Source organism: Amblyomma maculatum, chromosome 6, assembly GCF_055883805.1.
Source record: "Amblyomma maculatum isolate TAMU_Amacu chromosome 6, ASM5588380v1, whole genome shotgun sequence".
In the NCBI taxonomy this organism is placed as follows: domain Eukaryota; kingdom Metazoa; phylum Arthropoda; class Arachnida; order Ixodida; family Ixodidae; genus Amblyomma; species Amblyomma maculatum.
In genome coordinates this window covers 10,377,970-10,391,891 of record NC_139349.1, presented here as the reverse complement: position 1 = coordinate 10,391,891, position 13,922 = coordinate 10,377,970, and the positions used below count along the sequence as shown (strand labels likewise).

At 47.2% G+C, this 13,922-nt stretch overlaps 1 protein-coding gene across 1 annotated transcript in view; it reads right to left on the bottom strand.

Moving 5' to 3' along the window:
• Positions 1-13,922, bottom strand: part of LOC146185046 (sperm-specific sodium:proton exchanger-like) — a 32,496-nt gene that overhangs the window by 8,599 nt on the left and 9,975 nt on the right. Inside the window, exons 6-12 of the mRNA XM_084605866.1 lie at positions 13,859-13,919; positions 13,254-13,736; positions 9,957-10,433; positions 9,328-9,423; positions 8,607-8,786; positions 2,268-2,405; positions 913-1,110 (exon numbers count right to left, since the gene is read on the bottom strand). Coding sequence (XP_084461992.1) covers positions 913-1,110; positions 2,268-2,405; positions 8,607-8,786; positions 9,328-9,423; positions 9,957-10,433; positions 13,254-13,736; positions 13,859-13,919 — 1,633 coding nt within the window. The remainder of the gene's footprint in view (positions 1-912; positions 1,111-2,267; positions 2,406-8,606; positions 8,787-9,327; positions 9,424-9,956; positions 10,434-13,253; positions 13,737-13,858; positions 13,920-13,922) is intronic.

Sequence of the window (13,922 nt, the reverse complement as noted above, 5' to 3'; positions counted from 1 at the left end):
TCAAGCTGTCGTTCTCTGCAGAATGTTTTACAAGTCGGGTTTGCACATGGAGAATCCCGTTAATGAACGAGTAATCGATTAGGGTTATGCTCGGCGATGTAGCATTTCTCATGTCGAGCGACCCGCCGCTGAGGCTCGAGTGATTGTGGCGCTCGACTGCCGATCCAGTGGACGTGGCTTCGATCCCAGACGAATTTCGATGGAAGCGGAAAGCAGGGTGCTTGATTAGAGCGCGATGTTATCGCGCGTTGGAAAACTCCGAAGGAATAAAATTTCTCCACCCTTCCAGTATGGCTTCCCTCATATGATGTGTCACTTTGTTACGGAAAGAAAGAGCACTGAACAAGAGTTGAGGGGTAGCCTCAGTTAGCAAGCCGAGCCAACGTTTCGACAAGGGGACTATACTTCGAGAAGTCACCTTGTCGAAACATTGCCTCGGCTCGCCTTGCGAACTTAGGCTCCTCTGAACCCCTGTTCAATTCTTTTTCATAGTATGTAGACATCTTTTTCTCGTCCTACCTTTTGTGATGGTAAACTCGATACAAAAAAAAAAAGGCGAAATCTTGTAGAATGACCTTTTTACGTTCAGATAGATACGAGCATTATTATTACAGCGAGGACCGAGGAGCCGCGAGCTTTTGGGCTAGCGTTTCGGCGAATAGATGGTGCGTAAACATTGCTTCAGTATCTAATTGCCTCTTTTGTATATAAGTAATTTATTATCATTACTCCAATATATACTTTAGGTAATATATAATATTTTGTACTTTATTATTTTGTTGACAATAAAAACTTGAAATCGCAGCATGGCAATGACAGCCTGCCGTAGTTAAACATAGAAACCAAGCAAATCATTCTAGCAATTGTGCGGAGGCAAGAACAGTAGGACCAGATGAGGACGTTAACACTTACGGGAAATATGAACCTCTTTACGAAGCGCGGAATGTAGTAGGGCGCCGCGTACACGTCGCCCGTGTTATAGTCGACAAGGGTGCCCTGGATAAGGAGGATGTCCTCGATGTCCGGGCTCACCAAGAAGTCGTGCGCGCTTGCCAGGTCGGGCAGCAGGAAGGAGCTCAGGCGTAACTTTATCTTTTCCATGGGCCAAGTCTTGAGACAATAAGTGAGTAGGAGAGGGGAGAGCATGAGAAGGGAGAGGAAAGGGAGGACATCACGTCTCAGTATATAGCTATATGCTTTACCTTAGTCGCCACGGTGGCTCAGCCTCTAGCGTAGGATTACCTTGTCGCGGTGGCGCAGTGGTTAGGACATTTAACCGCTGTACTCAAGAATGCCGCATCGAATCCCTGCCCGGTGACTGATTTTTGATGGAGGCGAAACGTAAGATGCCAATGTGCTGTGCCATGTCAGTAAATGTTTAGTAGCCCCAGGCGGCAAAATTTCCAGAGCCCTCAACTTCAGAACTTCTCATATAGTTCGAGTCGCTTTGGGCGTTAAACCCCATAAACCAAGCTAAACCAAATCAAGTGTAGAATCGAATCCTGGGTCCATATTCCAAGTTTGCGTCGTTATTGAATGCGTCGCTATCTCCCCGACCTCGAATCATCTGGTTGGTGGAAACGCCTGAAACGGGAGTGGTGGTGACATCCGCAATAACGACGCAAACTCGGAATACGGACCCTGATTGCGGCTGCCTCCTTTTTACGGCAAGAAGGCCGGAATATTAATCCCGAGTCCTCCACTGCAGAGTACACGTGAGGCTTTGTTACGTTAAATACCTCACATTGCTGTCAGTACCGTACAGCAGCACATAATAAGAAAACCAATACCAAGAAATAACGCATGGTATACCATAATACAAATCCAATATTACCATTGTATGCATCACACCAGCTATACACTCGTACTACGGACACTTGCCGTGTAATGACACCAACCAAGAGCATTCGAAACGTACGGGCATATAAGGCTTGATATCTCAGCGCGATCGTCTAATGAACGTGCGTTTACTCTATGCAGTGTTGACCAAAAACTAAAACATGAAAACATTTCCCCTTCTGACCTTCGGAACAGACACTCGGCTCTTGCATCTTCCAAACAACATGCTCGTACTAAAGGACATGATTCTGAGCAGGAAATAACTGCTATTTATTCTTGATAGCCATGTAATAAGAACAGCTGTGTTTAAAAGCCTTCCAGTAATTGCTTTCCAAGAGTCGCGTATAGTAATCAACCGAGCTAATTCGGTCTAGAGCTAAATACATCATAGAACAAAACGTTTTTTTTTTTCTTAACGATCGACTTACCTGGTACTTGGGTTCAGATTGTAAAATTAGGACGCCGAAAATGTTGGCAATGTAGTACCATATCTGGTATAGGAAGCTCGGTGGCCTGGTGAATATATGTATCGCCTCCACCACGCGGCTCCGAGGGATTACGTATGCCTGCAAAAGAGGGCAGAGCCCCACATGACTGGTTACTGCTTTAAATCGAATACCTAGACCGTACCTACTCGGTATATCCGAGATATATTCAACTTGATGTGCTGTGCAGGCGGCTACGGGGAAGTCTGAGTGCAATGGCGCTTCTCTTCTCAGATTACTAACAAAATGAGTCGCAAAAAAACGCACTACGGCTATGATTAAATTTTGACCAGCCTCTTTCAGAACACTACTTTAGGTGAGCAAACCTTTCCCATCGAATACATGTACGATATGCCGAATAAATAGTCATAAAACTGAACGCATTCAAAGTGCGAACCATAGTTAGATGTTGTCTTGAGTAGGCTTCTTTATTCTTTCATATTGATACTATATAAAAGTGTGACTGAATCTGCAGGAACGAATTATCAGTTAATTTGTGAATAAAGATGCAAAGCGTATAATAAGGGAGAGTTGTTCTTACAGCACTAATCATGGCGCTCTGCTGCCTGATAATGGCATTAAACGGGAAGAAGCTTGAGTAGACGAACTTGCTGACGCCGGCCGTCGCACTGCTTCAAAGAAGTGGTTGGTTGTGCAATCGCATCGCTTCAAGCAGAGATGGAAGGTTCACTTTGGCAATAATTTAAAAAAATATGTCGGTATTCTACCTTACAGGAACTTCCTAATCATACTGGCTCTTTCAAAGGGTACTATAGAAGAGAAACGCGCTGCTCTGTTGTCATTTTTCTCGAGTAAACCGGGATACTCGGCGCAAGTATATTGTTATGGTGAAATAAGAAAGGGGTGCTTATTTAAAGTGGCGTGGAAGCACGACAAGCTAAGGCCTACTAGCTCCAAAACACCAACGCCCCTTCCTTCTCTTCTGCCACCCAAAACATCGTCGTGAATAGCGTGACATTTCCCCCCTACTAAGCCAAAGCCCTCTGAGGGGTGCTTATTTAAAGTGGCGTGGAAGCACGACAAGCTAAGGCCTACTAGCTCCAAAACACCAACGCCCCTTCCTTCTCTTCTGCCACCCAAAACATCGTCGTGAATAGCGTGACATTTCCCCCCTACTAAGCCAAAGCCCTCTGGGCGTGTTCATGAGTCGTGCGAGGCTGACACAGCTTCAAACGGACAATGTGACAAAGTTTCGTTTTGGCAGACCGACGACCCTATGTGATCAAGCGGGCTATTTAATGTTAAATCACTGATCCGTTTGACCACCACATATGGGCCGTCATAGCAACCCTAGAGTTTTGATGTAGGCCGCGGCGCCGAATTGGACACCACAGATAGAATATTTTCTCTTTAGAGTATGGGACACGCCGGTGACTGTCATCATATTGCACTTTGGAGCGTTCCTGCGAAGCACCAGACCGTAAGCGGGCGATTCCTCGAGCTTCTTCGGCAGAGGGTCTCAGCCAGGCAGGGATCTTCACGGCTTGAGAAGGGCAGGATTATATGCGGGGAGTGGCGGGGTGGTCTGGCATACAGCAGGAAGAATGGGCTGTACCAAGTCGTCTCATGCGTGGCGGTAATAAACGCATATGTAATGAAGGGTAGTATTGGTGCCCCAGCTCTTGTGCCTTGCTTCCCTGTACATACATGGCTATCATGTTCATAAGTGTCGGGAAGTTACGGCGCCTAAGCGCACGAGTTCTTCAATAACACCAACGGTGAATTGACGGCCCCGATCAGTTATGACAATTCCTGACAGCACCTGTTGTAAGATTACTGAGTGCAGCAGGAAAAGCCACACTTCATGTGCCTTAGCAGATGGAATATCGGCGGTTTCACAGTAACGTGTTAAGTAGTCCGCGCAGACTATAATCCAGTGATTTCCATCCAAAGACTTCGGAAACGGACCTACGAGGCCAATGCCTACTTGATCGAACGGAGGTGTCGGGGTCTTTTACAGAGTGTAGCAAGCCAGATGGAGTTGTGGCGGGACGTTTGTGGTGTGACGTATATTGTTTGCAATTCGCAACGTATTGTTCAATCCAGTAAAATCTTTCTAATGATCTCCGATGTCCATAAATCGCATCATCATGCATGACACGCAATAAGTCAGTGCAAAGCGTCTTGGGAACTACGAGTAGGTTTCGCTGGTCGACAGGGGAGTAACGTTTTCTATAGGAGGCCGTCACGCCCAGAAAAACGGCTCGTAGCTCCGCTGGCTTGGGCGGCGGCAAACAGGCGCTGCAGACCCTTGTTCTTTATTGTTCCATTCTGAAAACTTTCGGGTCCAGGAACGCCGGCTCAAGGACCGATATATAATTGTCGAAATCGTCGTTTTCAGATCCGGTCGTGGCCACTGGCATCGTGCAAAGACTATCTGCATCTGCGTGACGCCTCCCGCCTTTGTAAACAACGACAAAGTCGTATTCCTGTAACAGGAGGGACCAGCGTGCGAGGCGACCACATGGGTCTCAAAGATTCTGCAGTCAACAGAGTGAATGATAGTCAGTTACGATAGTTAATGACTGTCCGTATAAATATGAACGGAAACGCCGCACAGCGAAAACGACAGCCAGGTATTCCTGTTCGGTGACTGTGTAATTTCGATCTGGCTTGTTGAGAGTACGACTTGCGTACGCAATAACATGCTATCGTTGGTCGTGACGCTGGACAAAGACTCCACCAAGGCCGATTCCACTAGCGTCGGTATGAACTTCTGTTAATGCAGCAGAATCGAAGTGACGTAGAATGGGTTTTGATATTAAAAGAAACTTCAGGTGACGGAATGAAGCGCCGAACTCTGCTGCCCAGTCAAAAGCTGCGTTTTTGTTGTGAAGGCACGTCAACGTGTAGTCATGTATAAAGCGTCTAAAATGAACACAACCCTAGAAAACTGTGCAGCTCCTTCACTGTCTGTGGGGGTCTAAAGGACTCAACAGCGGAGGTTTTCTGGGTATCCGTCATAACTTCATCATTGACAATATGTCCTAGAACCAGCGCTTGGCGCTCTCCAAAGCGACACTTTTTCGTGTACAGAATTGAAGCGACGTTGTGCAGACAGTTCAAGACACAGACTAGACAGTAATTGGGCTCTTGGAAGAATTTCCTGAATATGACAACATTGTCCAGATAGTAAAGGCAAATGTTTTATTTTAAGCCTGCAGAGCTGTGTCCATAAATCGTTCAAATGTGGCACCCGCATTGCACAGCCCGAATGGCATAACATATAACTCAAAAAGACCATCTGGCATGACAAGGCCGTTTTCTTCCTTATCCGCAGGGTGCATTGGAATTTGCCAGTAGCCATATCTGAGGCCGAGACAAGAGAAATAGGACGCACAAGAGAAGCAGTCAATGGCGTTATCTATGTGTGGAAGAGGATAGACGTCCTTTTTCGTAAAAAAAGTTAGACGTTGCCAACCGACATAAAATTGCCACGAACCGTCTTTCTTGCGTACGAGAATGACAGGAGCTGCCCAAGGGCTAGATGAAGCCTGCATCACATTCTTCCGTAGCATGTCCTGCAATTGCTCATGAATAGCTGCGCGATATGGCTTTTGACGGATGGGACTAGCCGAGCCAGTGTCGATGGTATCATGAGTCCGAGATACAGGGCGAGAGGTTGGCCCATTTGTTTGAGAAAAGTCAAACAGGCGAGATGAGTAGAATATCCCCAAGAGTACGGCGTTGAGGTGAGCTGAGATCGGCGCTGATCATGTGGAAGAGCGAAGATTCATCAGCGGCTGGAGGTACGGGGGCACTAGTATAGCATCTGTGACCAAAACAACGACTTTAGGGGCATCGTCGCTACATAATGCAAGCTTTAATCTAGTTGGCAAAACTGCAGGCTCGAATGAGTGGGCGTCCATAACGAGGTTCTGCCGTGGTGCACGGAGATCATACGATGAGAAATAATAGCATTTTTTCTGGAGGCATGCTGATTGAAGTGGGTGCACCACTGCCTGAAATGTAAAGTGGTCAATAAGTGGAGCGGACATTGGGACAAACATGGCAGACAGGGGTGGAACTACTGTCTTCGGTAATACTGAAAACAGTTTCAACGTTACGGCAGCTTTAAAAAAGACTCGGCGGGTGAGTGCCATCAAAACGAACCTCTTCACTTTGGCAGTCCATTGTAGCGCCACAATACTGCGAAGTCCATTCCTAAATTTCTGTCATGCGTAGAGTGGGGTAGGACGACGAATTCAGCCTGAAAAATTGCACCGCCCACAGACGCACACTACACACACCCAGAGGCCGCAACGCCTCTCCACTTACACCTCAAAACGTTGAAGTACCATCGTATTCAAACATCAATTTACCTCCCAACAAGTGCCAAAACTGATTATTCATTACAGACACAGTCGCAATCGCGATCGCATCCACCGAAGCTAATCTACTATAGCACCAATGAATACACGAATTTTCTTTTTGAGCATTGCAGTTGAATATTGGCGCACAGCACATTTCCAGCCGCCTCATCCCCATTGGTCGCGCTGGTTAGTTTTCCTGACGAGGGGACACTGAGCGCCGCCGTGGTGCTGAAGAACGGCGCGCACGGTAAGCGGGTGGAGGAGTAACAGTTCGGTCATATGCTGGGGAATGCTCGCAGAGATTCTTGTCTAGCATGTTCCGATAATACCCACGAGTAGCAATTGATTGCTGTTAAATGGGGCCGTATTGCCGATTGTTGGGGGCTGTTGGAGGCGCCGGAATTTATAGAGTAGCAGCAGCCTACTGCAGCAGTACCTGGCGACGTGACCTTCGGCGCCGCAGCGGTAGCATATAAGCGCGGGAGCTAGAAAATGCTACTATTGATAAGAGCCAGGAACAGCAGGGTGCGTCGTAATTGTGCCTGAATGTTGGTACTTCTGAGGAATCCTGGTAGGTGAGATTGAAGATCAAGAGTAATTTGGGGCGAAGTCATACCTTTGGGCGCCGAGAACGGAGCCGCCAAAACGCAGTTTTAACTCTGTGGCGAACCGTTTCCAAGTCGTCACGTTGTCTCGTTAATATTGGTTAGCATGAATACAGGGTCCGACCGGTTGTACCAACTCTTTCATAATGAATTAACCATTTCTCGATGTCCTCACCATCTTCTCCTTGTTCTTGGTGCATGATAGCCTTAGTCGCTTATGCGCCAAATACCCCAACACACAACAACAACCTCCTCTCCGGCAAACGGCCTTGGTTCCCGGTAAGGCTGAGACTGAACAGCGCTGGCGGGGGCAGGCTTATCGCCAGCCTGTATTCCAGCATCGCGGAGTGCATGGTTGGAGTGGGTTGCGTGCTCCATGATGGTCGGAAGCGGTGGCAGTCAAGCAAGGCTGTGACTACGGAGAAACTCCAGTTCCTCTTGCAGCGCCGTTGGTAGTAAGAAAAAAGGTGTAGAACGGAGTACCTCCAACAAATTTTTATGGTGCATATAAAAAAGGGATGTTTATTTACAGTGCTGTAGTAGCGAGACTATCTCCAAAATGCCAACACCTCTTCCACCTCTTCTGCCGCTCAATACTTCATCGGCGTCAGTAGCGTGACAATATTGTACAAATTATAAAGATGCTACGTATAGCTGCGAGGTTCTCAAGACTAAACTCATTTCCAGGAATCTCTCTACATGGGCAAGTTATCTGAGATATTCGTGCGCACATATTTCGTAAACAAATTGCTGCATCTAGCGTAATCGGGAGCAGATGTAAGATGAATTGGGAACGGGATAGCACGTTGTCGGCAGGGGCAATCAGGTTTCTGCTCTGGCGTGTAACTCGCAAAATGATCACTTTCCAAAAGATGCTCCCTACTTCTCCTTTCATAAGTTGCCATTTCTCAGCTTTTGTAGATGTGACGGGAACGACATTGAAACTAAGAACGATGCCAAATGCGTACGCGGCCAAGACGCGAAGACGCGAAGCAGGCCTGACAAGAATGTATACGTGAATCAAAGCGTTCGACTGCTAGCCAATTCTGTAAACATTTGACCGCCAAAAACGAATACACCATGAGCTGACGCCGCGCCGCAATGACAGTGTGTGGAACCGCGGCGCCATTATTGTGGACGGCGCAGGAGTAATTGCTTTGCGCAGCTCCCCGCTCACCCCGGAGCACCGAAGAAGTCATCTCGCTAAATCTCTTCGGTGCCTGGAGGAATGCGTTACAGCACCCGAATGAAGAGAAACCAATGCTCGGTTTTGGCTTGACATCACCAACAACGCGAGCTAAAAGCATTTCATACTGAAATTGTTGGCCGCAGCGGCTGCTCACATTAACCGCAGTCTCGGTGGTAGCGCGCGTGGCGCTGGGCTCGTCGGTGACCAGGCCGAGAGTGCCCAGGGTGATGGGAGCGCCGAGGTAGTCCTCAAAGTATTCGTCGCTGAAGAAGAACAGCGCCGACGACGAGTTTGGCAGCGCGCCGTCTTCGCGGTACTCCACCTCGCCCTCGACCTGGAGTTTTATGAAGAGAGTGCTTAGCCTGAATAGCTAATGTGCAGCCGCATGCACGGTTAATCAGGCTATTCCTCCTTAATAATAATTCGGTACGGAATGAGAATGCAGCGAATGCATGCATTCGATGCAAATAAAGGCGGCTAGGGGAATGTGATCACTAATCTCTCTTTTTGCTTTTGAAGTTTTGTCTCAATGCAATTAATTGATTTTCGAAGCCACTTTCGAATTTAACCGTGAAAAAAAAAAATGGGAGCGGACGTATAGCAATTTCAAATAAACGATCCAGAACAAACTTCTTGAGTTTTTTGTTGTCGCCCTTTGTTAACTTAGTCCCACTTTGACATAGGAAGTATACTGTTCTCGCTATCCAGAAAATTGTTAGAGAGCTGCAAAATGGGTTAACTTAAAATATTGCTCAAACTTAAGGCCGTGAACAACTTATAAGCTGTTCAAATGGGCAAATAAATATTTGTACCATAGCACGCCCCAGGTGTCTGAAATCTGATAAAACTTGGAAACAAAACACCGTACTGCTCACCTTGACGATGCCTGAATATGTAATTAGGATCGGGCTTTCGCTGCCTTTTTCGACGATGACCTCGCCTGCTTGGAATGCGACTGGTCGGAGCTGCATCTATAAGAGCAGAAGAAAGTTAGAATTTATGAGGATCAAATTCTTGAAGCCGCACTCATGCCTCGAGCGACGCAATCGGGGAGGATCCGTTTCAATTTGAGCCGTCCGAGATTGAGCGTGCGTTAACATCGCACACATGCGGCTGTTTCTGTGTAACCGCAGAGGCGCGAATGGCATAACTTAACCATTTTGCAGGACCAATATTTCTAAGACAAACAACGTTTCACGCAAAAAGAGCGATAACGCCCCCGTCTAAAACCCTTCTACTAATTTTCTTCCACCAGGCAAAACAACAGGAGGTTGTGTTTGGGCCTCAAGTGCTTCGGAATTATGAAGGGTGGTTATGATTTTTAATTTATGACTGTTACTTTGGTATGACTTTTGGCTCGAAGCGTACAATGCAGCACACAAAGCGGGAGGAAGGGAATGAGCCTGAAGTATTGCTTAAACTCCACCGCAAATGTAGAACGCCTCTTCCTGAGTACGAGGTGTGAATAGCTCCTTGGTCTAAGCGCACAGTGTCGCACACGTACGGCGAGGAACTGCCGCACGCTGTCGGAGCCGATCCAAGGGATGACCCGGAGTACGGCGATGGGCTTGTAGCTGGCCGGCAGTCCGTTGGGCGCGCAAATGACTCCCATCATCTTATCCTTGAGCATCTGGTAGAGTTCGCGATGCTGCTCCTCGGTGAAGAAACCGTCGCGCTGCATCTCGGCCACGTGCGCAGCCACGTCGTTGAGGATGGTCTGCGCCGCTTGGCGGCTCTTGAAGGCCACCGCGATGCCCGGGAACCGCGACTGGATCTCCACCAAGTTGCGCAGCACGATGAGCCGGTTGTTGGTGGCCCGGCCGCGCACGTCCAACGCCAGCTCGCAGGGCTTGACCGTGTTCCACACGTTCTGCTGTACCTCTTCCTCGCCCGTGATGATGGCCAGCGAGGTCTCGTATGCCGCGTAGATCACCTTGTCCAGATATCGGTGCAGAATATCTAGCAGCCAGTCCTGCACCAGCTGTTATCCCCGGGAGCCAAAAATAGAGTTTGTGCTAAGAGGATCTGCTCAACGGTGTCGGAACTGAGCTGCAATTTAATTAAGCTGCAACGTGGAGCTAAAAAAACGTTTGCTTATGGTTTAGGACATTTACCATTTCAAAACTACCTAAGCTATAAGGAACGCCTAAAAGCAAGTCTCCTTATAATTTCGGGCAACTGGGGTTCTTTTTTGCGTACTGGAATCACACAGTACACGGGTATTTTGCTATTCCATGCGTTTCGACTCCATCCAATCGCAAATAATCGCTTTGTGAGACATAGCTTCCGCCATCTAGTTGGTCTTCAGTATCTCGCCCGTTTAAACGGCCGAGATTCTGAAGAGCAACTAGAGTGTTTCATGTCACAGACATGCCCCGTACTCGCCTTCCGCCCTATGTTCGCTCAGAACATCGTCATAAGTTTTCATTTGCACGCGTCCCACATTCCTGAAAGTAAATCGTGATTCTTAAGATTTTCTTAGGTAGTTATTATAGCCCGCAAACTAGTTTATTCAGATCATCGCAAGAATTCAACTGTGTGGGCGAATTCCAGAGTGACTTGATTCAGAAAAGTTTTTCTTGCGCAATAAGTACACGCACGTGTCCAGCCTAATAAATGTTTTCGAAACTAATTTAGGTATCGATAGTGTATGAGCTCACTATTCGTTATATATCCGGTGATACTGTGGGACAAAGAAAAAAGTAACCCTTCATGCTGCTAATGCTTCAGAGTGAACCTCATATGAAGTCGCGTGATCAGAAACTGTGGTAAGGATGTGAGTAAAAAATATATTGCTTAATTTGTTACCAAAATTGTGGCACAAGTGTTTTGTGGGGCATTAACGGTGGTCTCATATGATTTCGCTTCCCACTTCGCATCAATCTGCTAGTCATGTTGGAGATTATTTTTTTAAGTACTCGAGCCGAAGAAATGTGTAGCTCCAACCGTGTGCCGTTAATTGCAAGCTTTAAAGGCGAGAGAGATGTCTACCAAAGGTAGGACAAATAATGCGGCTTCTCGCTTTTAAAAAAAATATCTATGCCAGTCCCTGAATGCTAAATCACTCAGCAAATTACGCCAAACCAAGAGAGCCCTAGCGCAAGAGGGTCCTTGTGCACGTATAAAGTGGAGTTAAAATTTGGATATTTCCGGTGTGGTAGTCGTAAACTACTCAGATGTTTACCGATAGCAGATTAAACAGCAAGACCCGTTGTATTTTTCTCAAAACGCGGCCTCATACGCAGTTTTTTCATGGGCAATGCCATGTTAGAAACAGCAGCATCACATCTGGCTCTTACCGGCCTTAGCCGCCTTTAGATGAGCAGCATCAGTCTCTACCTGCGTTCTAATACTTTGCAAGTTTCTTTGCTAGTTGTGATTGTGCACTAATCTGGTATGGGTCTCACTGCTGTGCCATTTATCGCACAATGTAGTCGCTGCACTGAAGAGAATTTTCGAGCGTCAGGTGCCCCGTTGGGCAAGCGACGTTTATTGAGTGCAAACGAACAACGCGGTGCGAAAACAAGCAGAGTTCAAAGATAAGTGAAATTCTTAATAGGATGTCGACATGATGGCACTTTGGAAAGGACCTATCTGCACTGCGCTCGGTCTCAGCAAAGTGCGCACGTTTCTCTATTTCTGCTTTCCGTTACGCACACGCAACGGGAATGACGTATGACTTCTGCTGACAGTGCAGTTGCTGTAATTTCTTGCTGTAGACAAATATTATCGAAGCCTAAACATTATGGAGTACGCTTCAGGTCAAGTTTCCTCAAGCGTTCCATAGAGAAAACACAAAGGTTTTGAAGCGCTACACGAGAGCGCGTTTGCGGAATCTGGTAGAAGAGCGCAGGTGTTAACCAACTCCTAATATTTTCTATTAAAGACGGGAGGGGAGTTTTATAACCAAAGCATCCTCCACAATGTGGTGGCCGTCACACGGCTCGAATTTTTCATATCCACATTTATGATAACTGTGCTTCATCGAAACAGACGTGGGCCAAAAATTTTCCCTGTACATTTGTAATCGAAGCATGCAAGATACTTTTCCTAGGAAGATGAAATATTCATGGAGCACGATACACTTAACTTCAATGCGGGACTTCGGCGCACTGCTTGAATAGAGCGACCAAACCTGCGGAGATAGTAATGCCTCGACACCTAACGTAAATTACTAATCGTTTTCTTCTCATTCTTGAGGAAGGACCTGGAGCCAGTGCATATTAATAAGATGTGCTTCATTAAGGTGAAAATGCAGTGCAAGAAAGCAATTTTTTCTGAACAGTGCTACACAGTGCGAGCTTTCTCCTCGTCCGCCATAAAATCCAGAGGAGAGATAAGGTCTCCAGTCTTCACCACAGACGATTTCTTTCTTGGTCATAAAATTGTGTATTAGTGCGAAACGATGATATGATCGTCGATGCGGAGCGGCGGTCTTGCGCTAACGGCAACTCTGCATTCAAATCAATACCTATCAGTGTTGAAGAACCAACAATCATTCTCCAGATTTTGATTCTTGTCGCTTCATTCTTGGGGGAAAAAAAAAGTACACACTCATATCTTTGTCAAGGGTTTACTGACCGGCAGATATGTTTTCAAGGTGCAAATACTGCCGATAAATTTTAATCACACTGCGCGGCGTCGATTATTTCGCAAACGTTCACTGCCGGCAGCGTAATGTAAAGAGCATCTCGTTTGATAGATCATTTTGTGTAATTTCAACAGCGTTGTGCATGGAACCTATAAATGCGCATAAACTTCGGGATGCAAGAGTGTGTAATGCTTGATCTTATTAATGTACCTCGATGTATTTCACGGCGTGTACGAGCCGCACTGATACGGCCAGGATGAAGATGACCGTGGGGATGGTCTGGTGCTGGTACTGGGCCGGGATGAAGAAGTAGATGGCGAACTGTACCACGAAGACGAAGATGCACGTCGCTACGAGCACCAGGTCCAGCTTGTTGTAGTTGTCGAGGCGCACGAACCGGTGACCGTAGGCCGTTATCATGGTGGTGATCTCGGCGGCGAAGAGGATGATGTAGGTGCCCTCGAGGATGAGGATGGCATCCGAGCGCAGCTTAGGTGGCAGCGGCGTGTTGAACAGCATTCCCAGGAGGCACGTAAGAAAAGTAAGCGCCGTGCTGGTGATGACGAGCTCGTAGTACTTGTGTTCGAACATCTCGATGATGCGTTCCTGAAGGTTGCGCTCCAGCTGGCTCTGGAAGGACTCTGTTTCGTCCATCAGGTCCTCACCGAAGCTCGACACCGACAGGCGCTCCTTCTGCGAAACACCCGACGAGAGGCTCAGCTCTTTAGCTGTTTGCGCGGAGCTAAATGAAGCTTTGGTAATGGAACTGCTAGTAAAGGCACAGACTGCAGTGAAAAAAGTTCCAAGGTTCTCACCATCCATTTGATCCACTCTGGAATGTCGATGAGCGATTCAATGGTGTCCGCGCCCATATACCTG